At 35.5% G+C, this 26,423-nt stretch overlaps 6 protein-coding genes across 8 annotated transcripts; 3 read left to right on the top strand and 3 right to left on the bottom strand.

Moving 5' to 3' along the window:
* The first annotated feature begins 393 nt into the window (after positions 1-393).
* LOC108201707 (receptor-like protein EIX1) lies at positions 394-3,276 on the top strand. Its single transcript, XM_017369994.2, has one exon. It carries the CDS (start codon positions 498-500, stop codon positions 3,132-3,134), a length of 2,637 nt encoding a protein of 878 aa, XP_017225483.1. The 5' UTR covers positions 394-497; the 3' UTR covers positions 3,135-3,276.
* Positions 3,277-4,742: 1,466 nt separating this feature from the next.
* LOC108201706 (probable calcium-binding protein CML46) lies at positions 4,743-5,315 on the top strand. The gene has a single exon (XM_017369993.1). The coding sequence runs from the start codon at positions 4,743-4,745 to the stop codon at positions 5,313-5,315; it is 573 nt and encodes a 190-aa protein (XP_017225482.1).
* A 912-nt stretch (positions 5,316-6,227) lies between these two features.
* On the bottom strand, positions 6,228-8,451 carry LOC108202118 (transcription factor MYB105). The gene is made up of 3 exons (XM_017370500.2): positions 7,651-8,451; positions 7,093-7,521; positions 6,228-6,812 (listed from the first exon to the last, which is right to left on the bottom strand). The coding sequence occupies exons 1-3, from the start codon at positions 8,138-8,140 to the stop codon at positions 6,520-6,522; spliced, it is 1,212 nt and encodes a 403-aa protein (XP_017225989.1). The 5' UTR covers positions 8,141-8,451; the 3' UTR covers positions 6,228-6,519.
* A 4,928-nt stretch (positions 8,452-13,379) lies between these two features.
* Positions 13,380-19,588, bottom strand: LOC108200835 (transcription termination factor MTEF1, chloroplastic). Of its 2 annotated transcripts, XR_001802844.2 has the most exons (3): positions 18,652-19,588; positions 14,180-14,306; positions 13,380-13,690 (listed from the first exon to the last, which is right to left on the bottom strand). XR_001802844.2 is itself a non-coding variant. In XM_017369094.2 (2 exons), exon 1 carries the CDS (start codon positions 19,547-19,549, stop codon positions 18,656-18,658), a length of 894 nt encoding a protein of 297 aa, XP_017224583.1. In that variant the 5' UTR covers positions 19,550-19,588; the 3' UTR covers positions 13,380-14,306; positions 18,652-18,655. The 2 variants fall into 2 exon arrangements, 1 of the variants encoding a protein (XP_017224583.1); XM_017369094.2 differs by having other exon boundaries at positions 13,380-14,306.
* A 1,657-nt stretch (positions 19,589-21,245) lies between these two features.
* LOC108202810 (carboxylesterase 1) lies at positions 21,246-22,717 on the top strand. The gene has a single exon (XM_017371349.2). The coding sequence runs from the start codon at positions 21,313-21,315 to the stop codon at positions 22,312-22,314; it is 1,002 nt and encodes a 333-aa protein (XP_017226838.1). The 5' UTR covers positions 21,246-21,312; the 3' UTR covers positions 22,315-22,717.
* A 1,237-nt stretch (positions 22,718-23,954) lies between these two features.
* Positions 23,955-26,144, bottom strand: LOC108202811 (expansin-A1). Of its 2 annotated transcripts, none has more exons than XM_017371350.2 (4): positions 25,985-26,144; positions 25,700-25,836; positions 25,203-25,515; positions 23,955-24,685 (listed from the first exon to the last, which is right to left on the bottom strand). In XM_017371350.2, the coding sequence occupies exons 2-4, from the start codon at positions 25,830-25,832 to the stop codon at positions 24,379-24,381; spliced, it is 753 nt and encodes a 250-aa protein (XP_017226839.1). In that variant the 5' UTR covers positions 25,833-25,836; positions 25,985-26,144; the 3' UTR covers positions 23,955-24,378. The 2 variants fall into 2 exon arrangements, with proteins under 2 accessions (XP_017226839.1, XP_017226840.1); XM_017371351.2 differs by having other exon boundaries at positions 25,989-26,141.
* Between the last annotated feature and the right edge of the window lie 279 nt (positions 26,145-26,423).

Below are 26,423 nucleotides of genomic sequence, written 5' to 3'. Positions count from 1 at the left end.
CTATTAGAGTTAGAATTAGAGATTAAAATGCATAAGAGTTTTTTTTTTTTTAATACATTAATAATTTGCCAACATCCCCTGCAGAGTAGATGGGATGGAGAACAACATACTAGAATATAACCTGAAAAATATATTTTAAGAATTTAACTGAAAAGGCCTTAACACTCCATTCGTGTCCGTGTCTAGATATAAAGATCATATAAGAACCTGGACACCTCTTGCTCAAGTAGATGTGTCATATTCGAAAGACTTCCAGTGCATTACACTGCGTATTGCAACTGTGATTTATGTCAAGCACGAATGAGTGGATTGGTAGTGGTGCTCAATATGTCACACGAGTGCAGATAGCATTAGATATGCAATGCGCACTGCAATGTACTTTTGCAAGTGATAAACATGACACATCTGAGTAAGCATCCAGCAAGAAGTATTCATGTTCTTATAAATACAACTAACCAATCAAAATATATTGTACATTTTCTTATTTCATTCTAGCTATGGAAATGCAAAAATATATCTGTCTACTACTTGTTTGTGCACTAGGTGTTGATGGAAGTTGTATCGAGAGCGAGAAACAAGCTTTATTGATCTTCAAGGAAACTCTGATAGACGACTCGAATTACTTTTCTTCATGGGTCGGAGATGATTGTTGTGCATGGCATGGGATAGGCTGCGACAACATAACCAATCACGTCACACAACTTAAACTTCGTAATGGTAACATTGGTGGTAAGATACATCCTTTCTTGCTTGATTTGAAGTATTTAACTCACTTGGATTTGAGTTATAATCGTTTTGATGGGATCCAAATTCCAGAATTTTTTGGGTCCTTTAAAGACCTAATATATCTCAATCTCGGTCACTCCAATTTTGAAGGTTCGGTTCCTCATCATCTAGGAAATCTTTCAAACTTGCAGTACCTTGACTTGAGTGATTATGAGGATTCATGGGTTCCTAAATTAAGGATGGATAGCATAAGGTGGTTATCCAAGCTTTCTTTGGCGGAACACTTAGATTTGTCTGGCGTAAATCTCTCAAACGCTACAGATTGGTTTTCGTCTCTTAACATGCTTTCTAAATTTATATCAGTACTTGGCCTATCTAGATGTAACTTGCCTGACAATATCCCTCGTCGTCTCCCTTTTATGAATCTAACTTCTCTTGTTTCATTTGATCTTTCTAATAACTATCTTAGCTCTTCTTTCCCTTTATGGGTTCTTAACAACACTAATCTTGCACATCTTTATCTTGGCTATTGCAATTTTGATGGCCTAATCCCTGAATCTATCGGAAGTTTGTCTGCTCTTTCTGTTCTTGATCTTACAGTAAATAGCTTCCAGGGTCCGATTCCTCATTCTATTACAAATCTGACATCACTTTCTGAACTTTATTTTACAGACAATAAATTAAGTGGTTCAATTTCTCCTGAGATGGGCAATCTCACTGAGCTTACAGACCTCTCCATGTGGTTAAATAGTTTCAAGGGTAGTCTCCCCGAAACATTTTGTCAATTGAAAAAATTAAAATCATTGAATGTCGGAAAAAATAGATTGACTGGTAACATTCCTGAATGCATAGGAAAATTATCAAATTTAAATGAATTAATTCTTGTTGAGAATTCATGGGAGGGGTTTGTAACAGAGCATCATTTTATTAACCTAACGAAGCTAAATATCTTACTTATTTCTTCGGATTCTGAATTGATATTAAGTATAAGCTCTAAATGGGTTCCTCGGTTTCAGCTTATCTGTTTATACATGTATTCCTTCAAAGTTGGCCCCAAATTTCCGCATTGGCTCCTCACTCAAAGAAAAATTGAGGCTTTAAAACTGTCAAATGCAAGCATATCAGATACCATCCCAATTGATTGGTTTTTGAGTTTGTTCTCAAATAGTCCCGGTGTTGATCTATCTAACAATGACATCTATGGGGATCAATTATCTCTAATTTCGCGAGCTCCAAATGGTTTAGCCGCGTTGATACTTTCAAATAACCGTTTATCGGGTGAATTTCCTGCATTTTTATGCAATCAGACGACGTTGAGGACTTTAGCACTCTCCCACAATAACTTCTCTGGAGAGCTCCCCCAATGCTTAGGAAATTTGACAGAACTGATAGAACTTGATCTAATGAATAATAGCCTATCTGGTAAAATTCCGTCTTTGGGTTTTTTAGGGGATCTCCAATATATAAACTTGCACAACAACAAGTTTCAGGGGAAATTTCCTTTGTCCTTCCAGAATTTGACGAAGTTGTTTGTACTTGACGTGGGAAAGAATAACCTGAGCGATGTACTTCCCACTTGGTCCGCGGAGCAATTACCAAATCTCAAGTATTTGATATTGCGGTCCAACAATTTTTATGGTGAAATACCCCTGCAGCTTTGCCAACAATCCACGATTGAAGTTCTAAACTTTGCAGACAACCAAATCACAGGAAACATTCCTGCTTGTTTTGGCAATTTCAGTGCCATGGTTACGGGTGACATCAGTCCGAATCACTTGGACTATTGGGGAAGTGTTCAAATGATAGATAGTATGAAAGGATATGAGCAAGTTTACACCTCGACGCTAGAGTTTTTGTTTTCCATTGATTTATCAAACAATAAAATCAGTGGAGAGATTCCCAAAGAGTTGATGGATCTCCAAGGACTATTGAATTTGAATTTGGCAGGTAATCATCTAGCTGGAAAGATCCCGGATGAAATTGGAAAACTCAAAAATTTGATATTTCTTGATCTTTCCAGAAACGAGCTTCATGGTCCGATTCCACAGAGTCTGTCATATTTAAACTTTTTGAGTCAATTGAATCTCTCTTTCAATGATTTATCAGGAAGAATTCCCTCTGGAAATCAGCTTCAGACCCTTAACGATCCCTCGATATATGCTGGCAACGAGCTACTCTGTGGCCTTCCTATCCTGAAACCATGCGCGGCTGACACAAATTCACGTAATGTTAAAGACGGCCACAATGAAGCTGATACTGATTCTGTTTCAGATGATGAGCTCATGTGGTTTTTTGCTGCACTTGGACCTGGTTTCGCAGTTGGCCTTTTGGGATTCTTTGCAGCTTTGCGTTTTTCAGATATTGGAATTTATACTTCAATTTTGGTTAACAGGTTCATGAGAAAATAAAGGTTATCATCACTGCTTTGCACTTTTCTTATCAGTGTTCTGTTTCTTGTAATTCATAGTAACTACTACATATTTCTAAAGATTTTTGAAGAAATTTCTATTGCCTCTGTGCTGTCATTTTATGGTATAAATGTTTAAGACAGACCGACTGAAAGAGATTTTTCTAGTCATTTAGATATAACAAGAATTCATGTCTTCCAAAATTCTGTTATTCCTCCTGTCCCCTTCAGTTCTTTACGTTGGAGACCGAGATCTCGGCACGTATTTTAATGCTTTTAGAAATTATGATTTCATAAATTATTTTAAACTTTCTTTTCTGAATAAAAGTATAATGTTTAAAAAATTTATTAAAAAAAAGAAAATTTAAATAAAAAAAAGTTTTGAAACCAAACTTTATACGTAAAATTGTAAAGAAATGAGAGAGATGAGTACTATTTTCCATGATATTTACGAATCTATTGGAAATATTAGTACAAAATTTACGACAAACATTGACACCATTCTACGTCGACAAAGAAAAAACAAGATCAAGAACGTAACAGTTAAGCAACACAGCAAGTCTGCAACACTAAACAATAATGGAGCCAGAGTTGACTCTGACAGTGCCAAGTCTTCTTCTCAAGAACAAAATGTAAAAACCATGCAGTACCTTCTCAAAATTAGCAGTGGTTGTTTGTGAATTGCCTGGTAAAAACCAGCTCTGATGGTTAGAACTTGCTTCTCAAAAAAATTGAGCCCTTTATGCATCATGTAAACAGGAAAGCAGGGTCATCTGCTACAATGTTGCTTCCAACACTGCCTTCCCTATATTTCGAGATTTGAAATCCAAAATTAAAAATGTGCACCTGTAAATTCTCATCCAACCGGGATCATAATATCCTCCAAAGTATTTCTCATCGTTGTAATTTCATACTGCCTTGCCACCGTGATGTCATTTTAAAGTATAAATGTTTAAGATGGGCGATTGAAAGAGATTTTTCGAGTCATTTAGATTTAACAGAGAATAATTCATGTTTCAGAAGCTTCTGACAGGATAAACTTCCTCGTATTTTATAGTCCATCAAAAACATTAGAACAAAATTTACGATAAACATGATCACAAGTTCTATATTGCCTCAGAAACATTAGTACAAAATTGCAACACTTAGCAACACTGCAACACTAAAGAATAATGGAGCCAGAGTTGACTCCGAAAGAGCCAAGTCTTCTTCTCAAGAAGAAAAGGTAAAAATCATGCAATAACCATAATTGAAGAAACACGCTAAGCTTGATAAACATACTCAAAGAAATTTTCTGAGGAAAGTGCCTGGAAACTCAGTACAGACTTTAACAAAACACTTGCCAATTTTTTTCTTTGAGATTCCTTTAATGTTGGAGACTTAGACAACAATATCAAACAATAATATTCTACCAAACTTGAAAGTTATAACTTACTACACTGTTTTACACTTTCCTGGAAACCATGATGCAATTTTAAAGGGATTGGTTCTTGATTTTCTTGATTGTTGCACCTCACTCTGTTAAGTCCTTTTTTTTATTGTATGAATCTCACTCTATATAATGCACTCTCCTTAGCCTTGCTCCTTCATCTTTCTACTGCATTTTCAAATGGAGGTAAAATCACTAACAAAACTAGCCTTGTTCTTCAATGTTGTTTCCTACGACATCAATTTCGCCAAGTTTCTTGCAAAAATTGAGGTATTTTTCGGGCTTTTTTTGTTGTTTATTTCCGCCTTATGGAAAGTTGTGACCCTTGACTTTAAGTCCGCCTCGTCGAAAAAATGTGTTTACAATGAGGATAATAGGAAGTCCAGAGTTGGGAAAGAAGATATTAGCATAGTGATGTGCAGACTAGGAATTTCAGGGGATTTAGATAACGAGATTATCGGTGAGTTTGATAGTGTTGAGGATGTGTTATTACTGATGGATGGTAATGCTGGTGAGGAGGAGGATTGTGTAATATCTTTCGAAGATGTGAGAGATGCTTTCGATGTTTTTGACAGCAATAAAGATGGTTTCATCGATGAAACGGAGCTGCAGAGGGTTCTGAATGCTCTGGGCATTCAGCAAGAAGACTCGACATTGGTTCAATGCAGAAGGATGATCAACAAGTTTGATGAGAATGGGGATGGATTCATTGATTTTGATGAATTTGTTGCATTGATTAACAACTGTTTCTAATTATAAGTTTTAGCTTAGGAGACTCACTTTTATCAGTATTCTTAGTACTTGGTAGAATAAGCATGCATGCTCTAACTTGTGAATAAGCATGCATGCTCTAACTTGTGTATTGGTGTTCTGTAAATGTATTATAGACTGTGTATTATGATTTCTAAGTGTCCTCAATATATGTTTTCAACTTGGAGGGAACTCCGAAAAAATTAAGTACTTATTTCCGGAAAATAAGGATTTCAAGTTTTTTAAAGAAAATAAGTACTTATTTCCTGAAACAAATGAATTGAACAGCCCGGCTGTGTTTAAAGTGTCCTTGAAAAGTATTTATAACTTGAAGGGAAGTAATTAAAAGGCCTCAGACTGGCCTGTACAGGAACCTAAAAATTTCTGCAATCTTATATGGTCAAACCTGTTTATTGTGCCAGAGTAAGAGTTGATTCTCTGTAGCTCAACCAGTGTTCAAACTACAAATGACCTGTATATGATTCTAATTGTTATGAAATCTGATATATATACACTCATTAATTCACACTAAATATTTTCGAAATTTGAGTTTTGGTTTATTTTTGGATAAAAATACATAAAATTGTACTTTTATCTAAAATAAACCCTAATCTTTTACTAAATAACGAATATAAAATGCAACCTTAACATTTATATCTAAAAAGATTATAAATATATATTATTTAAAAAAATTTAGGCCATTAAATTTGAAAAGAAAAGATTGTCAAACAGGTCAATATTTCTGGACTATAAGTACTTATTTTCTTCTATTACTAAACAAACTGGTATTGCAAGTGAAATAGAAAACTAGTGACTCCTTAAGAAAAACACAAGTAACATGAGAGGCAAATGAAGCAATTGTTTTGTTGCTTTTGAAAACTGAGTAGAACAAGACATAGATATGCTGCAGTATCAATGTTTCAACTTTACACTTTTAACTTTTGATTAGTAGTAGATGCAAACTAAGGAAAGACAACTGCTTCACTTTACTTAAATATAGCAAGGTAACTCAGATTTATAATACTGTTAAGCAACAATACACATTGAGATTCTCTGCCAACTCCTACAACATTTCTTGAAAAATGGCTTTTTAAGTGCAACATTTCTTACCTTTGTACCATGTACCATGTACCAGATTGCCAAGTTTTTGCACCAAAGGCTCCTTTTTTTTCAGCTTATCTCAGTTTAAGTGACTGATTATCATTATTCAAGTGGCTCCAACTCCAAGAAAGTCTATAAATGGAGGTGCATTGATAATCTCAAACTGGTTTCCTTTTCTGTATCTGTCCTCTTCCTCCATGACTGATGCTGAGGATGTGTAACACTGTTCATGATGACTGATGGGAAAATCTTGAAATGCTGGTCTTGGTGTTGCTGCCATTGCTTCTAGCTCTGGTTTGTGATAGTTTGAGTGTGATTGTTGCACTGCATTTGAGTTCATCATCATGATAGGAGGATGGCATTGTTGTTGTGATGGATAAAAGTAAGTGCTTTTGTGACCTGCATTGAACATTATTTAAAAAAATACCAAATTAATCAATATGCGTAGAGAAAATAAGGACTTATTTCTGGAGAAAAGAACATAAAACTCTATTTTTTCTAAAAAAAATACTTATTTTTTTTATCAAACAATGAATATAAAACACCTCATTAACATTTATATCGAAATAAATTTTAAAAAAATGCATTTTCTTAAAAAAATAGCTTGTTTTTAAAAATAAGCCGTTGCCAAACAGACACATGGGCATGGAGAGAAAAGAAGTTAAAATTTAGGACAAACCAGGTGAGTAGAAAGCAGTGTAGGGGGGATTGATGGGAGTGTTTGACATAGTTGCCATGTGGGGAGATCCATATGAGCTGCTGGAAGCAGAGAGATTTCTTCCAAATTCTCTGATATTATTCACAACATTAGTGTTATTATGGCATGGTTGTGAAGCTAAAGGCTCTGAGCCTGTGGAAAAAGCAGTTTGGCCCATTTTTCTCCTCCTGTAAGCACTGGACTGTTCTCTATATTTCCTGGCCATGATGACATGCCAGTGGTTCTTCACAGCATTGTCTGTTCTTCCAGGAAACAATCTGGCTATCAAAGCCCACTTGTTACCATATAATCTGTGAGCTGCCATTAGCCTTTCCTCTTCTTCTTCATTGAATGCCCTTCTGTTGATTCTTGGATCCAGTTGGTTGAACCATCTCAGCCTGCAGCTCTTTCCTGATGCATTTAAACCAACATGACATTAGCACCAAAATTACGAAAGCCTCTCGGTTCAATGATATCTCTCTCGCTTTGTTTACGGGATATTGTAAAAACAAGAAGTATTTAGATATGCATGTACAGTACCTGATCTCCCTTCCAACTGCTCTGCAATAAGATTCCAATTCTGAGGACCATAAAGAGCAACAAGATCCTTGAGCTTACTATCTTCTGCAGGCCTCCAGTGGCCTCTAGAACACAGCTTAGACTGCCCACAAGAATCATTAAGATCAATGTTGGTTCCATCACTACTTGAGGACTCATGCAGCACTACTCTTCCCTGATCACTACCAACATGAAGATCAGTGATGTGGATGTGAGAGTCCTCAAACTTGTTCCTAGAAGTGTAAGTTTTTTTACCCAAAAGGTCAGAAAAATGAGAAGTTCTTCCATTTTCATACTCAAAGGAGCTCTTGGGAGTGTTGATGGACAGAGCATCCATGTCTGAGAAAATCATTCTCATCGAAGATGGTGAACAAAGAGGAGGTTTAGAGGAAGAACAAGAATAAGTGGCACTTGTGGTGTCTGCATTAGTTGCATATATAGGAAAAACATGAGCAGCAGATTTGTTGGCCATATGTGTTGTACATTAATATTTGGCCCAGCCTAATAGAGTTTACCAACCCATCATCTAGATGATCATAATGACAACCAAATATAAAGGTAGATCAAACATATCATATTTTGTAACAATGATTAATCGATATTTCAGCTAAAAATTATAAGCCTAGTACCATATATATTTAGCACTCCTGACTGAAGACATCAGAGATCAAGAAAAGGCCCATGAAGAGCACTATTTTTACTTCTGGTTATGAACAAAAGATCACACGTGGGGAAGTGAGTGAAATCTTGATAATTTTATATAAGTGAAAGAAGGAAAGTAAGCTGTCTGTCTCAAAGATGACAAGAAAGACTCTCAAATGTGATGTCTGCTAGCTTGGCATTATAAGGTCTAAAAAGAAAGACCCATCTTTTCAAGCCAAGTGTGTGTGTTTGTGTGTGATCTCTTCACATAATAGTAACCCTATCTGTCAGTAAATAAGATAGAAGTGTAGAAGTGAACATAACCTAGCTAGCCATACATTTCCATCAATCTTAAACTTACTTCTCTCTGGGACAAGTTTGCTCTCAGTTTGTCACTAAATTATTTTACATGCAAGTGATTTTCAGGGATATCAGTATATCACATGTTGATTTATGTTGGTGCATGTGTGTAACAATTTTTTATTATCTGAAATTAACATCAGTGTAAATCTCTCCCCCTCCCTCTCTCCCTCTCTTATCTCTCTCTATACAATCTGCATTGTCTGGAAAATATTAATCTCTCTGCAGATCTTAACTACTATCTTGATTTTCCATGACTTGGTGCAATTAGCTACTACTCCCTCCGTCCTCCGTGATTGTTTACGTTCACTGTTTGCACGCATTTTGAGGCTCCTATAAAGTATAGTTGTATAACTTTTTTCTGAAATTTTCTTTTTTTAAATAAAAGTTTAAATAAAATTTTTATTTAGAGAAGAAAAATTTTAAAAATATATTGTGGAACTATACTTTAAATGAGTGTGGAAAAGCGTGCCGAAAAGTAACGTAAAGAAATGAGAGAGACAGATGGAGTAATAATCAGTATTCTAAAAATTTCAATCTCGATAAATACTAGATAAGTCCTAAATCAACATGTAAATCTATTAGAATTCTGATTCCCGATTTTTACAACCACACTAACTAATCCTACTTAAATAAAATGCTCAATCTCTTTTCACTTGGACAAAGTAAAACCTTTTAAATCAAAAATCAAAAGATCTCAGAAAAATAATCAACAAATCTTAAATTAATAAATAAATTGATTAATTCTGATTTCCAATTTTTACGTCCGGACTAATAACCGTCCTCGCATAAAATGATCAATCTCCTTTCTACTTGGCACGGTAAAACCTTTCAAATCAAACAAATAAATGTGAAATGTCCCAATAAGAAAGTACATCTCCAACAGTAAATTAAATGAAAAACTATGTTGCATAACACACCACTTACACTAATATAAATACCCCCACCCACGAGCACAGTAACGCATGCTCATTGTAGGACAATTATTGAATTCCACTTGGCAAGAAATTAAAGACCGTTTGTTAACGATGAAGAATAAAACAATCCTTGTACATTCGATATATCAACACATTATTATTTTTCTAGAGAAACCATGGGGAACATGGCACTTGGTTGTATAGTACAAAGACGACCATATTTAAAGGGTCATTGTCTACTCATAAAGTTGGGTATCGTTTTTTAAACGCATTTATTATGTATACAAAGTTTAATTAAAATGTAATTTTTTATGGTTTGTTAAATTTCTGGCATGTATACATTAAAAAAATAAAAAAAAATCTGGCATATATACAAATATATTTAAAAGATTCGGATTAATTTTTACTCCCTCCGTCTCTTAATACTTTTCCTCTTTGCCTTTATCACGTTTGTCAACACACACTTTTGATCATTAATGTCTTTAATTTTATATTAATATTAAATATAAAAATTTCACCATATTAAAGTACCCATGAATACAAAATCAACAAGATCACTCATGACTATATTTAATCTTATAGATTAGATATAAATTACTAATTTGTCTCATGTCATGAACAGTTCCGACATATCAAACGAGAAAAATTTTTACAGACGGAGGGAGTAAATTTATTGAACAATTTCGATTGTTCAAACTCAATCTCATTAATAAGCCGAGTTTCTTAACGACCGGTTCGATTCATTTACGACTCTGTTTAGCTAATATAAACCACAATTGTTTAGTTTTTGGAAATGAAAAGCTAACTACTTTTTCTGGCTGGAAAGGGTTGGTACAAAATCCAGTAGATAACCCAAAAGAATACGTTTTCATAATGGTGGGAACAGAGGGAGCAGTGTAACAGGAATGTACTACACTATTCAGTGAACTCATGAATCCAGTTATGGTCAAAGACTATTGAAACTTCTGACTACTGCAGCCTAGCCTAGAAAACTACCCAACCAATTTCACATTTATAAATCTCAACTCACTCCCCAATTATAAATGGTAAAAAACATATTACAGTACCACCCTATTTTCAGTATACTTCTCTTCTGGTACTCCTCAGTTTTGTGCACACTGTGCATTGTGTTATTATGGGGTATTAGGGTTTCCAAAAGTAATCTCTTGGATGGGTCCCAACCATGCATGCATTTATTCATTGGTTCTGTACTTATGGCATCATAGTACTTATTGTTGTTACATAACACTATTTTTTTGATGGTTACTTCTCAGATGTCATCTTGATTCATCCCTGTAAGTAAGATCTTATTGGGAACTTGCAAAAAGATTTTTCCCCAGCTTCTTTCATCTTTGATGTGCTTGAGAGCTCAGATCTCAGATTAAACTGCTGTGAAAGAACCGTTCTGGAAAGAACATTTCTATTTCCCGAATATTTGAGGTTGTATATATACTAATATGTTGCGAAAGTGAGTCAGATTTCAATTTAAACTGTTGTCGAAGAACCACTCTGGAAATAGCATTTCCATTTTCCGAATATTTGAGGTCGTTTAAATGTATTGTGGAAGATAGTTTAGATCTCAGTTTAAACTGTTATCGAAGAACCGCTCTAAAGATAATCTTTTTCTGAGATCGTGTAAATAATATGTTGCAAAAAATGGGTCAGATCTCAATTAAAACCGTTGTCAAAGAATCGCTCTGAAAATAATTTTCATTTCCCGAATATTTGAGATCGTATATATAATATGTTGCGGTACATTGGTTTAAATTATTCGAAAACAAACAACTGAGAGTTTGAGAGTATACTGCTCACAATCAAACATGCCCGTTTTTCTTGCAGCGAATATATGTAAAGTCCTAATATATTTTCACAATACAAGATCTGAACCAGCACACGAGAGGCTGGCAGAAACTGAGCATTATAATGATGTACCAAGCAAGAAAACAAGCCATTTTACAGGTTTTTTGTGTTCTTCTGCTCGTTTTTTGTGCATGCAAGGGAGATGGCGACGGGGACAAGTGAAAATATGAATGACCAGTGACCAATGATCATGGCTTGGCTTTATAAGTCAGAATTCTATCTACATCTACACAAGGCACATTCGTGCATGTCTCAAATTCTCAATAATCGACTTCTATTTGTTATCAGCTAGGTTACGAATTAGTCCATTTCTCGATTTTTAATCTTTGTAAAGATTGCAATTGAGACGAGCAGTAAATATGACTTTCGAAATGTCCACATTAGAGAATCCGAATTCCCTATGGCTAATGTCTCTCAACATGTGAGATGGTGGGAACCTGCCGTGGGACCGTAATTCTGGCCGAACAAGTCTGAGTTTTGAGTCTAGGTTAATCGAGTCGGGTGAGCTGCTCGTTTAACTTAATTAAGTCAAAATGTGTGTCTGAACTCTGCTCGTTTAATTTTGCGAGTCGAACCGATTCATTTATCTAAACGAGCCAAATTTAAAGAGTCGGTCGAGTTGGCTCAGTTAATTTTGCACTTGATTAAGTCTAAATCTCTCCACGAACTCGACTCGTTTAGTTTAACGAGGAACCGGCTCATTTAACTAAACGAGCATGAAATCTTATACGAGTCCGAGCCAGGCCAGGGCTTATTAAACGAGCTCGAGCTGCATGCGAGCTGCTTGACTTGAGCCCGAGCTCGTATACGAGCCCGAGTCGGGCCGGGTATTATTAAATGAGCTCGAGATGCTTGCGAGCAGCTTGACTCGAATTACAGATCCAAGATGTGCAATGGTTCATAATTATCAAAAAGCATGTATTTTTCTTAATCATGACTAATAAACACGATAAAAATATATCGCAAACATCTATCAAGAAAAATAACTTAGACTCGAATTACAGATATGGAAAAAAGTTAAGATTCATACTTATAACTAAGGTGAAAAGCATGTATTACTCTTTATCATGACTTATAAACACGATAAAAATATATCACAGACATATGTCAAGGATCTGAACCCATATACATTCTCAACGTATTAAACCACATTCTCAACATATTAAACCGATTAACCAAGTCTACATTGGTGTGTCCATGTTCATTTCCCAACCAACTCTATTAAACAAGTACATACACCCGGATTTTGAGACCAGCCTCATAAATCATCCACCATCAATTATGACAAGACATTTACATACGTATCCAATGTGATGCTTCTTCTTTATGAAGAGCTTCATTACAAATGCCAGTAGCAGTCAATTGCCAAGTGCATTTAAGCAAATATTATATTAAAATAATCTGAATACAATGCACATCTTAATAGACATCACTGTAGTACTCCACAGCAAGCATTCAAACTTGGTAGATGAAAATTTTAATCTTGTTGGAGTGTATGACCAAGTACACAGCACAGCACATAGATCTTTAATATCCTCACTGCAAATCTACAAACAAAGCATACCAATACAACATATGTATAGACCCCCACCTATATTTGGTAGATTACAATTTGGATACTTTACCTACACATGCACCTTAAAGTAGTTCAATAAAAGAAAATCATGAAAACCAGTGATCTCGGATTCTCGGTCCAATAGTATCTCCCTCGCTCATCTTACAAGTTGACAGAATCCGAAAATTGTCAAAAATGGGATTCTCGGTTCAAGAATATCTCCCTCGCTCCTCTTACAAGAGGTCGAGAATTCGAAAATTGTCAAAAATGGGATTCTCGGTCCAAGAATATCTCCTTTGCCCCTCTTATGCGAGGTCGGGAGAATTCGAAAATTATGAAAAACTAGGTACATAAGGTGGTGAATTTACTATACTGACTTACTGAGTAAATTGCCAGTGAAGAACTGATCATTTAAAACAAGGGCAGGATACACAGCCATACTTGCATATAGCTAAAATATACAGTGAGAAATCACAGATGAGTTCAGAGATGCTCTGCTTTGCTTACTCAAACACACTAAGATGACCTCATGTCCTCACCAATTCCTAATAGTATAATACCACAAATAGAACACTACCACTGTCCATAATAATTCAAAAGCTTCATCTTTTCACCCTTGCAAGATGTAAACAACTCACTCTACAAACTAGCCTAGCCACAGGCTAATCCAGAGTTCATTTTTGCAGACCTGTAAGTTGAAAAGTTACTGTACAGAAATGGAAACCCAAATGGACCTACTTATGGAGAGCTTTAAAACAAAAGCAAAGAAGATGAGAGCATGCACTGTTCACTAGCAGGGGCGGATCTAGGATTCAAATCTTGCAGGGCACCAAACAAATTTTCAGAAAGTACATATATATTTTTAAATTTTGTGGGGTACTTCAACGATTTTATAAAATTTAATATGATAAAAAAATATCAATTTTTTCAGAAGGACACATATCAACGTGTCTTTTATTAGATCCGCCCTGCGAGTAATGCTGATAAAGCTCTGAAAAGCACAGTAAAATAAAAGGCTAAGAAGTTATCTAACTGTGCATCATAATAAGAGTAGTGTCAGGACAATCTTGATTTTGTTATAGATTTTTATTCACTGATTGGGGATGGGAAACACAGCTTTACTGTTGAAGTTCAGCATGTTTGTGTATATGAAATTTAAGAGAATAAGTAACTGTACCTGTCCACGTGCATGCAACCCCATGTGCTGTGCCTGAGTTATCATGAAATAAAACACAGCAAGGCCCAACGGTTCCTGGTACCTGTATTATTACTCTTTCTGTCCCGTCCCCGTGAGCAGTATACGTCTGAGAACACACATTTCTCTTACAAATACAGTTTCATAAATTACTTTTTTAAAAAAATCTTCTAAATGAAAATATAATGTCAGTTTTAATTCAGAAACAAAAAATTTTAAGACTAAATTATAAAACTATATTTTATAAGAGTCTTAAAACATATTTCAAATAATGAAAAACTGTATAAAATGAGAAGGAAGGATTACATGCAACACTGCATGTACAAGTAAAGCCTGTCACTATATTTTTACTTTAGAGCTTGGTCTCTAATTCTACTGCTGCAACTTAAAAGTAGTAAATCATAATCAACATATAGATTAGGAGCTACTTTTGTATGCATGGTTTTGTTCACAGAGCAAGAAGGATGTTACAGTATTTCTAAAACTCGGAAAGTTATACATGATACATATCAATTTACGAGGGAGGGATTCGAACACAATACCTTGTCACACGAGAAGGACTGACAACGGATCAAAGGGCTCGACACATATTTCAGAACTTACAAAATATGACTTATAGCTTATTATAATTTTTACTTTTTCGAAAATTTAATATAAATTTTTATTCAACAAAAGAAAATTTTAAAAATAAATTATGAAACTATACTTTATATACAACTTACAATACATGTCAAGCAGTAAAGGAAACTCGTAAACAAATGAGTGAGACGGAGGGAGTAAAAGACAAATGCCGAGAAGGGAGGGATGTGGGAGAATTCAAGTCTAACAAGAGAAGGCATATTCAGAGTTCATTAATCTCTGTGTTCATACCAAGAATACAACTTTTTGCTAAGAAGAAAAGGCGCGACAACAATGAAGCAAGATCATCTAATAAACGAATTGTTATACCAAACTTTAGAAACAGCGATTGAAATACTATATTATACAACAATTCAACAAGAATCAAATCGGACTTTTGTGCATAGAAATCAAGTATTTTCACATTGAATTTAATACTGCTAGAAGAAAACCTGTTAATAATTTCTACCAAGAATAAGAAGCAATTAATTCATCTCAGATAAGCAATGCATGGGTGTATGTCAGGCTTGGTCAGAATCCTGAAACAGGCCAAGGCTTTGTCCTTTGTTTACCATTAGCTACTCACAGGGAATACTGAAGACTTAAACATCCATGCACCTTCAGCAGTGCAAGAAAGGTCAAATGGCTTTCATATAAATTTCAACTCTCATCAAGTATTGAATGCATATTATAAATTATAATATGTCCCGTGTCGGGTCGGGTCGGGTCGACACGGGTACGGTCGCCGGAAATGACGAGTCGAAGTAACGTAGATTATAATATTACAGTTCAAAACAGACGGATTATAGTACCATATGTTCAGTGGAAAAAAAGCTCTGGACATGAAAACGCCTAGAGTGAGGATTCCGCTCAATAATATTGTAGCACCTCCTATACATACATCAAAAACAGGTTAAGCTGTCCGGCGCATTTTTTCCGCTGAACATATGCTACTGACATACGTATGTCAGGGACCTGGATCCTTGTAATATATACAGGTATCCAGTAAGTAAGACTGACTGATATGAAGCCCAGACATTCAGAAGACCAAAGATATACAAGTCCAAATATGATGATAAGTATATCAGTCTCCAGAACATCAACTCTTTTGTTCAGAACAAGTTTTATGAACAACGGGGAGGTGGTAGCAAGAAATAATCAAAATAAATATTTCGTTTCCGGTTTTTGTCATGCTAAATATAATGCAATAACTAGTGAACACATACTAAGATGTACAGAGATTTAGAGTATGATACTATAATGTGTGGGTGTTAATAAACATTTTCAGTATCTAATTCTTGGTCGAACTTATGACATATCACTATGTATTGCATGGCACCACACTCGAAATTCATGACAAACAACTTAAAAAATTATTTCAGTTGTATGATGATGATGATAGATTAATGGAGATACACCATTCCACCTCATGAAAAAAAAATCTACACAAAATCTACAGGTACCAAAAATATCCATGAGATGAGACCATGACATAGAAGAACCAGCCTGGGAGTGGGCTACTTATGAGAATTTCAATTATATGTTTCTAATCAGATAGACTGGTTTGCCTAATCAATGTAGGGGAATAAAATTATAGTTAAAAGACCACCATATAATATGCCCCTCGGAAGATTATTGCTCAATACCACTAGAAAACTAACAATAGACTTATCTTTTTAGTCAAATGTCATAAACAAACAAGGATCTGTAGCCCTGTTTATCATGGAGAAATCAGTAAAAATGTGAGATAATGAACTTATACATTCAAAATCCTATATAATTGCATGTCATCGACCATAGTAAGAGTTTACAGCATATTATCCAGCAGTATTAGCTCCTTTCAAACAACCTAAGAACTTATTTAAGGTATAACCTCCTGGTTAAAACACATTTTATGTGCCAATCTATACTTACAAAGTTAAAGTTCTCGTTACCAGCAACTTTATCGCAATTTGCTAATAACTTACTACAAGGTTCTAAACAGAAAAACTAGTCCTGGTAGAGAATTTCAAAAACAACAGCAATTTAGAGGTTTTCTTTGTTAACATCATAATTTTTTTATTCTCATTGTTTATAATAATACAATACTAGTTTCTAAGCAAGATGGCCTGGGGTTTGATGAATCAAGGCTTACAATTTATGAGTATAGACCTTCAACCCAGATAATTACTAAGGAAGAAAGAGCAATGCCCTTTTGACCTTTTCATTACTAACACAGTCCCAGCACAAGACAATATCAATCCCTTGGCTTCTAGTCCAGTAACTACGCCTCCCTCTTGGTAATAAGAGGTCGAGGGTTAGAATGGTAGAAAAGTAGTGTGTCTGTCTGTTTGAGTGTATAGGTGTAAGTTTAAACCATTAACAAGCAAAATGATAAGGGGCACTGGTCGAAAACAATTAGGCATGCAGCACATGGTCGAGTTGTCAACTGACATTATGTTTAATACTTATAGTTGACTGCTTAGTGCTCAGCCTCTTCCCAACTTGGTATATCTATCCTAAGGTGCTCGCATTCAGTTGAATAGGATGTTTACTTCTTTATGCATGAACTTACAGTTGCAGGACACAAAAAGTTTGATTACAAAATTTATACCCAAAATATATATCATCTAATTTCAATCATTATTATGTATAAAAGATACAATTTACACTTAATAGATCAGCCAGATATCATCATATACAAGTAACCTTTAGGTTTTTCTATTTATCATCAGAGTCAACGAAAGTGTTAAATTAACATGACTTCAACTTTCTAGCATTCCATGTATTTTAATGTTATTAGCTATAGCGTATAGACTTCTAGAGCATATTTTACAACAGTATAAGCTTCTTCGCAAAGCAGAATCATATTTAATGCCTACGATCTTATATTAAGTATTGAACTCTCGGTCAAAAGCACTGTATCTTCTCTACTATATGTCAGAAGGTCAAAGTTCCCACTGGAAGAATCTTATTGGATTTTGTTTATCACCTACTTCAAGGTCCTAAATAGAAAAGCCAGTCCTAGAAAAGGATTTCAGATGCATCGTCAAAAAAAATTATCATTGATAGCATCATGAATTTGTTATCCGGATTCTCTTATCATACACTATATAGTTTTAACAGGAGAACTTTATGTTTGATTAATTGACAATTGTTGAACTCTATAGGCATGGACCTTCAAAGCTTCAAGCCAAATAAAATAGTGAATAAAATTGAGGACAACCTTTTTTATAACCGAAGCTTTTATATGGAAAGGATCAAAACGATTTAGACATGCAATACTAGATCAACTGAAAGCCTGATGACCATTCGTGACGAATTGCTTACTGTTCCTCCTCTGTTCTCAACCTACTCTTCATGTAGTATTTGCATTTAGTACTATAGGATGTTTACTCATGAACTTCTATGGTTTTAGACTTTCAGGGGGAAAAAAGATTGATAACATCAAATATTAACCAAATTTTTTCATCATTTTTTAGTCAATGGAATGTTTCATAATTCTTACTAAATTTATAACTCTGTCCAAAAAGACAAACTTGGATTAGTCGGAAATGGATACTGAAATATTAGAAATATAATCTATTACATCAATTTAAGTCATAAATGACTGGTTAATGGGCAATGTGCGTGCACTTTACAAAATTCTACTAACAAATGACAACAAGTAGTAGAGGTTTGAATTCATTTATGCAAAAAAATATGATCTTATTATCTAATATATACAATGATTGATTGCTTTTGAGGGCATCTACAAGTCCGTGAACTGTGAAACTAATCAACAATTAACCTAAAGATTCGAATTCTTACTAAAACAAGAATATATAATACTGTCATATTAAGATTGAGCAACTTACAAAACTATCTTCTAGAAAGTAATCGGAGCTTCATTTCAATCAACCTATTATTAAACTCTCCATCACTGATCTTCAACATCTCCGACAATGGCATTGTAAGTCCACGCTCAGCCAGCAGCCGATGCCTCCTTTTTATCTTACCTTCTAAACTAAATGAAAAGAACTGCGGAAACCTCTTCAATTCGCCTAAATCTCCATTCATCACACTCAAAAAGTACTCAATTTTCGGCATCAAATTATTAGCTACACTATACGTCAACAAAGCCGGTGATCTCACAACCATCCTCGCCACTTCATCGTACTCAAACCCCAAACTCATCAAATAATCCAGCTTCGGCATTATCGTAACTTCCACACTCGAAACCAACAACAATGTAGTTTGACACGAAACAGCATTCATCCTAACAAACCCCAAATTCCTCAAGAACCGCAATGTGGGTCTCAATTTCTCATCGACATCGCAAACTAACAGCCTAGGACACCTAACCACCGCCTTACGAATATCGACAAAAGGGATTTTAACCTCATTCAACAAGAATCCAAAAACAGGGTAAAGATCAAAGTAAGGATCACAACTAAGAAGCTGGGGGTGCATATCAAAGATTCTACCGAACGCTCCGCGTTCGATACCCATCGAGAGCAAGCAATTCTCCACCAATTTGAGGGATTCAAGTGGGGTCGAGCGGAAATTAGGGTTTTGTTGGAGGGCTTTTTGGGGATTGACATTTAGGGTTTTGAGGTAGAGGAGCTTGTCGTGGAATCGGAGCCCCGAATTGGATGTTGGGATGGGGATTTGACCCGGGGATTGGGAGTAATTGAGGGTTTTGAATTTGGGGATTAGGGTTTTAGAGGGGTTTAGAATTAGGGGAAAGAAGGTTTGAGTTTGTAGTGTTAACATTTCTCTTGTTTTTTTGTATTGAGTTGTGTGAGACTCCGTCCTTTTCTTGCAACATATCTTATCCAACCAAAGGCAAGTTTGACAAAAAAGAAGAGAAAAATCGTTAATTATTTTCATTGCTTTCAATCTTATTAATAATTAATAATAATAATAGTTCCTGCACACACAAAATCATCCATTAATAAATATTTCATCTAAAAATTTTAATTATTAGTAGAAATATCTTTTTTATTCTGTTTATTTTATAAGATGGGGATGAGTTCGATTTCACCCGATTTTATTGATAATATAAGATATTAAGATTTACATTGAATGAGCATATAAATGCGCATAGTCGAAGTTATATTTTATATAATTTTAATTCTCCTGTCAAATTTAGATCATTAATAAGACGAACATAATGAACATAAGACTTATATCATAGTTTCGAGTCAGAATATTAATCGAGATATCAGATAATTCGAATAAATTTTCAGTCCTGTTATTGGAGAGCTTGTTGGTAGTAGCTAATTATTTTGTATGTACTTTTAAAATTTTTGCCATCTTTCTTTGATATTTTGTATTTAGCATTAATTTTTATCGTAAATTTGTTTTTTTGATTTATATGGAGTATACTATCATGTTTTGTTTTGGTTTATGGGAGAAGGGATTACTTTGCACTTTAAATTATAGGCGGAGAAAACCATGAAGAAGTCCCCACACATTCCTCGAAATTCGAAGTTTTTCTAGGCCAAAAACAAATAACATTTAACAAGTTTTTATCATGTAAAATATTTCCCATGTGTTGCATCTTGCATCCATTTAGTCGGTGTACTAAATTAGAAGAGTAGCTTGTACTGTTTTTCCACCTCTTCTGTTGCAGTTACTTGTATGTTTAGGCTAGTCCGCCAACATTTTTCTTTCAATTAGTTTGTTTTAGGTTTTTTTTTGTATGTATTTTCCCCCTGATATTTTGTTCTAGATCATGCATGTCAGATATTCAAATTTTCAGATATTGAATCAAATATCACACTGAAAAAGACATTTTGATTTTCGGATTTTTACACCCAAAAAATATTTCGATTTTCGGATTTTTATACTCAAATCGATGTCAAGATTAGGTAACTAAGTACATCCTTTGGAATTAAAAGGGTGGGCTGTCACATCCTTTGTCCAGAGTGTCAGGACTGATTTTTATATAAAAACAAATTTTGATTTATCATCTAGAGCTGAATCACGACATTTCGATGCCGCTTAGCGTGTAGGCATCTATACTAATTTTTGAAATACTGTTTATGATGCATGTAAAATATTTGAATTTTCATAATTTAAATTGAATATCACATAAAAAAATCAAGATATTTTCATTTTCGGATTTTTATACCCGTACGGCCGTACGGATGTGAAGATTAGGTAGGTATTTAGACTGATTTTTAGAATGCTGCTTATGATGCATGTCAAATATTCAAATTTCCGTATATTTAAAATGAGTATCACACTGAAAATCAAGATATTTTCATTTTCGGATTTTTATACCCGTACCGATGTGAAGATTGGGTAGCCATATTCTTTGGAAATAAGGGGGCAGGCAGTAGGCTGTCACGTTTATCACATTTCTCGTTATTTTAACAGGTAGATCAGTTAACATTTTGTGGACTACTCACTGGACACTGAGTCAGCCTCTGATTACACCAAGCAACTGGTCTATTTAAAGGTGCACAAGTGTTTTTACAACTAGCCATCCACAAAGAGAAAAAAAATACTAGCTAAACCAGCATTGTAAAATGGCAACAAATGCAGATGCAGAGAACACAAAGCCTGCTGCTATAAACCCTGCAATCGATCCATTCTCCTACCTTGGCATGACCTTCAATGTCGACGGCTCAATCACGCGTGAACACGGCCTCTTAGGCACTCCTACCACATTTGATCCCAGCCTCCCAGTCCTCACAGAAGATGTCATTTTTAACGAATCAAACAACACAGGCGCCCGTTTGTACATAAATTCCAAGGCCTTGGAGGAATCGAGCTCCTCCAGTGCACGATTGCCAGTGATTGTTTATTTCCATGGCGGCGGATTCATTATAGGCAGTCCAGCCTCCCCTGTCTACCATGATTTTTGCTCATTGATGGCCTTTGAAGTGCCTGTTTTAGTTCTATCAGTTGATTACCGTCTAGGCCCCGAGCATCGCCTCCCTGCAGCTTATGAGGACTGCACCGAGGCCTTGCAGTGGCTCAAAACCGCCCCTCATGAGTGGCTATCAAAGTTTTCAGACTTGTCAAATTGTTATATCATGGGAGCTAGTGCAGGAGGCAACATAGCCTACCATGCCCCTGCATTTTTACGAGACGTTGATGTTAGTCCACTTAAAATCAGGGGAATGATCCTGATTCAGCCTTTCTTCGGTGGGGGCAAGAGGAGTCAGTCAGAACTAAGGCTTGTCAATGACAAGGTGCTGCCACTCAACGTGAACGATATAATGTGGGAGCTGGCATTGCCTGATGGTGCTGATCGCGGCCACGAGTACTGTGATCTGACGGCTGAGAGTGAGTTAGGTAGTTGTGATTGGATAAGGAAGCTGGGGTGGAGAGTTATGGTGCAGGGGTGTGATGGTGACCCTTTGCTGGACCGACAGATTGAGATGGTGAAATTGATGGAGCAGAAAGGAATTGAAGTTGTGAGCAAGTTTGATGAGGGTGGGTGTCATGCAATTGAGGTTCTTGATCCGTCTAATGCTAAGACTCTGTGCTTGGCTATCAAAGATTTTATTTCTCCTACTGCTTAATCTTGTCATAGAAGGAGCGGTGCTACTGCTCCCTCGAATCATGTTATCCGCTTACCAGAGGTCGAGGATTACTGTTTAGTAATTTAATGTTTTAACTTGGAAATATATACTCCCTCCGTCCCCCTGAGTTGTATACATTGGGGGACGGGGACGCGGCACGGACTTTAATGCTCTTGTAAAGTGTAGTTGTGTTATTTATTTTTAAAATTTTCTTTTTCTGAATTAAAGTTTGGATGTTATATTTTTATTCAGAAAAAAAAAATCTCAAAAATAAGTTACGGAACTATATTTTATAAGAGCATTGAAATGCGTGTCGAGCAGTTAAAAAGAAACGTATACAATTAAATGGGACAGAGGGAGTATCTTGTTTGAATTTTGGAAATTATTTTGCCTTTTTATCTTAGTCACTTTCTTTTATTGCGTGGTTTTTCTTTTGAAACAGAAAAACCAGATAGCATTAATTCTCAAAGATATGATTCATACAATTATCAACAATTTATTTTAGATTTTAGAGCAGGACAGTGCAACTCGTAGAACACTGAGTTACAACTTACAAAAAAACAATTCCTCCCTAGTAGGTCTACATTTTGTAGTAGGTAAACTTTGAAGAAAATAATTAATATTCCACCACATTTTCAAGATAGATCAACTATTTTAGTGTCTTAAACAAATGTTGAAAATGATGTCTCTGTTTTCTAAGACAGTAAAGAAAATTTTTACCTACATTTATATATATTGAATATATTTGATATAATAAAATATTATTTTAAGATTAAAATACAATCAATTTAAATTCATGTAAATATATAAAAATCTAAATTTATCAATATATATTATACACGTATAGATTTTTTTTGGTGTTTTTGAGATAGTACTGCGTAAATTAGTTGATGTGACCCAACTAATTCATTTATCTTGAAGAGAAAGTGTTTTTTATATTTTTGATTACTATAAATAGTGACATTTCGGAGGAAAGAGGAAGCGTTGTCCACAAAAACAGAACTTTCGTTACAAACTTACAATGAATCATTTATTCGATTGTCTCGTTTTCCAATTTAGATTCTTCTCATGCAGGCCCAATTGATTCTTCTCTTTTCTTTTGGGCCAACCCGGGTTCATTCATGTATTGATTAAGGATTTGATTCATCAATGGAATTATTTTCTGTTTGGCAAAAAAAAGAAGAAGAAAGAAACAATTTCTGTAACTTGTTCCAGAGAGATTTCTTAAGAAAGAGAGAAGGGAGCCAAGAATTCGACAGAAATTTCATGCATATTTGTCTCTAACATCCTTTTTCATGTTCTTTTCTCTTCTTGCTTGGGTTGAGTAACATAGCCTTATAGATTTTTCATATTTTCAAATTTATATTCAAAAATATAGTCAAAGTTACATGTGAGGTTACAATATTGATCGAAAGTAAGTTGATTTTCAGATTAGAGTAGTTAATTGAGGTTGCATATACGAATTTACTATGTTTTTTTATGGATTTTTTTAAAAATTCAATATTTTTGGGAAATCCTTTTTTTATTCATTAATGAGTATACTTTATATTCTAACTCCACTCACTTAATATCAAACAAAAATTAGGAAGCCAAATACTTTTCTTTTACAGCAAAAAAATGAATTTGCTACACAATAAATATAGCTGAATGCCTCAATATAACTTGATAATCCAGGGACACATGAGAAACAGTCACAGGTGGGTGGTCAAAGCTAGTCCACCACTGCCCTTCTCTGCCTCAAATCACACAAAACCAAAACAAGACCACATCATTTTTAGGCCCCAAATCATTTTTTAGGGTACCCTATTACAAAACATAAGAAGGACCATTTTAAAATAAGCCCTTCTCCCTTAACCCATAGCTACTATATACTACTCACTCATACTAACCAAAAGTACTACTACAAGTCACCATACTAATACTAGTGACTATATCGGTATCGGATCAGATCAGCCCGTGTTCCGTGTTGCACTACTGCTCGGCCTGACGCAGTCCCGGAATACTAATTAGTAAAACAAACTATATAAAACCATCGGTTTAAACCAAGTTGCAAAGCAATTTTGGCTAGTTGAATTGAGCTCCACTGAATGTTTGGCCAAAGGACCAACCAGCTGGGGCAACATTGTTGGAGACCACAGTTCTGCCATCACTTGTTGTGACCTTAAAGGACAGGGATTGGCCATTAAGGTAGTTGTTGCTTTGCCAGTTTTGCCCCCAGTTTCTTGACATGGCTTGCCATCCTGTTCTGGAACCTTTGATTGAAACTGCATGAACATCTCCAGCACCACCAACGTTAGTGATGAGTACTAAGTTGAAGTAGGAGTGTCCATTGATTTGGAACCTTATGCCACCTCTCCTTCTGCAAGGTACCCTACCAAAGAAAATAAACAAAACCCAAGATTATTTTTTATGACCAATAGAATAAGGATGACCGGGGTCCGGGCTTTAGAAAAAAATGAACGGATCCGTTAAATTGATTTTAACTAGGACTGAGTATATACGAAATTGACCTGTTAAGCCAATTTTAACTAGGACCGAGTTTATATGAACTGGACCATCAAACCGATTTTTAACTAAAACCAAGGTATTTATGAACTGGACCCGTTAAACTGATTTTGGCTAGAACCGTTACTCAACGTGATACACCTCTTTTAACTAGGACGCTACATCATAGGTTGATACACTATTTTTGAAACATATTTAGACGATTTGGCGGGATTTATCGGAATCTCGAAGTTTTTTTAAAACAAAACAAAGTAACACTAATTACATTATTGCTATGCATGGTTGTAAATCATGCATGAGTAGTAGAACACTAGAAGATATGCATTTTCTTTCAAAATTTTGAGGTAAAAAATCTTGATTTTACTGTAGAGTTAAATTTGTACCTTCTGTAAGAAACAGGGACTATGCCAGCTCTGTATTGAGCAATATGTTGAAAAACAGGCTGAGAAAGGTCAAAATGCTGCTGAGGAGGATTGCACCAGCCTCCTGCATTGTTTGGTAAGGCATTGTTTGGAGGGCAGAAGTTGGTAGCTGTGATTAGAATTGAACCAGGCAAGCACCATCTTGGGTCATCCACACACTTGATTTCATAGCAAGAACCACAGCTTAAACCATTGTTGAACAGAGCAGTGCTTAAAGCTGCTGTGTTGGTACCATATCCCTGGCTGTAGAGATTTCCATAACCACATGCTCCTCCTGCAAGCAAACAACCCAATAAGAGGGAGAGATTGAGAGAGAGAGAGAGAGAGATTGAGAGAGGGAGAGGGACAGGGAGAGGGGGAGAGAGAGAGAGAGAGAGAGAGAGGGGGGGGGGGGGAGGGGGAGAGAGAGCGAGAGAGAGAGAGAGAGAGAGAGAGAGAGAGAGAGAGATTTCACATACCCATTGTCCCCGAGGCATCACCACCACCATAAAAGGTAGCATGAGCATTAGTCCAACCTCCACCACCACCATATCCATAAACAGAGGAAGCCATTGCAAGAAACCCAATCACAAAAATCCCACAAAAACCCATTTTTCTGCACATAAAAAAATCCCATTCAGCACATTCGACACTCAATAATGTAACATTTTTAAATACACATATTACAAAAATATTAATAAACATGCAAGCCAAGAAAGCAAAAAAACAGAGCAAAGAGGCAGAGCAAGGGACAAGATGATTACACACTGATATGAAAAAACAGAGAGAGATTGAAGCCTTGAAGGAAGGAATGTGATGAGGAAAATGTAACAAGATATGTTGCATATAAATAGAAAAAGATGGAGGCTTGGGGGTCCTTTTCTTTTAGGCACAGTCTTTTAGAAAAATAAATACCAAAAATAAGTAAAAAGAACAGTGTCAGCAAAATGCTCCTGCCGGCCTGGGGAAAAATAGTGATATACATGGAGGCCACTCCGTTTCATCAATTCTTACTGGTGGTCTCGTTTTGGTTTTGGTTGAAAGTTGAATGATGCATCATCTTGCGTACTACAGTCACATTTTTTTAGCGAGAGTGAACCAGGATCACTAGATGACACGACATACGCCGTGTTTGGATGTTAGCGTTTTGCGGAAAAAATAGAGATTTATGGTGATTTAGAGGTTTAACCATTCTAATGATAC

This window comes from Daucus carota, chromosome 9 (assembly GCF_001625215.2).
Source record: "Daucus carota subsp. sativus chromosome 9, DH1 v3.0, whole genome shotgun sequence".
Classification (NCBI taxonomy): Eukaryota; Viridiplantae; Streptophyta; class Magnoliopsida; order Apiales; family Apiaceae; genus Daucus; species Daucus carota.
Note: the sequence above shows the minus strand (reverse complement) of the source record. Positions and strands in the feature narration are given on the sequence as shown.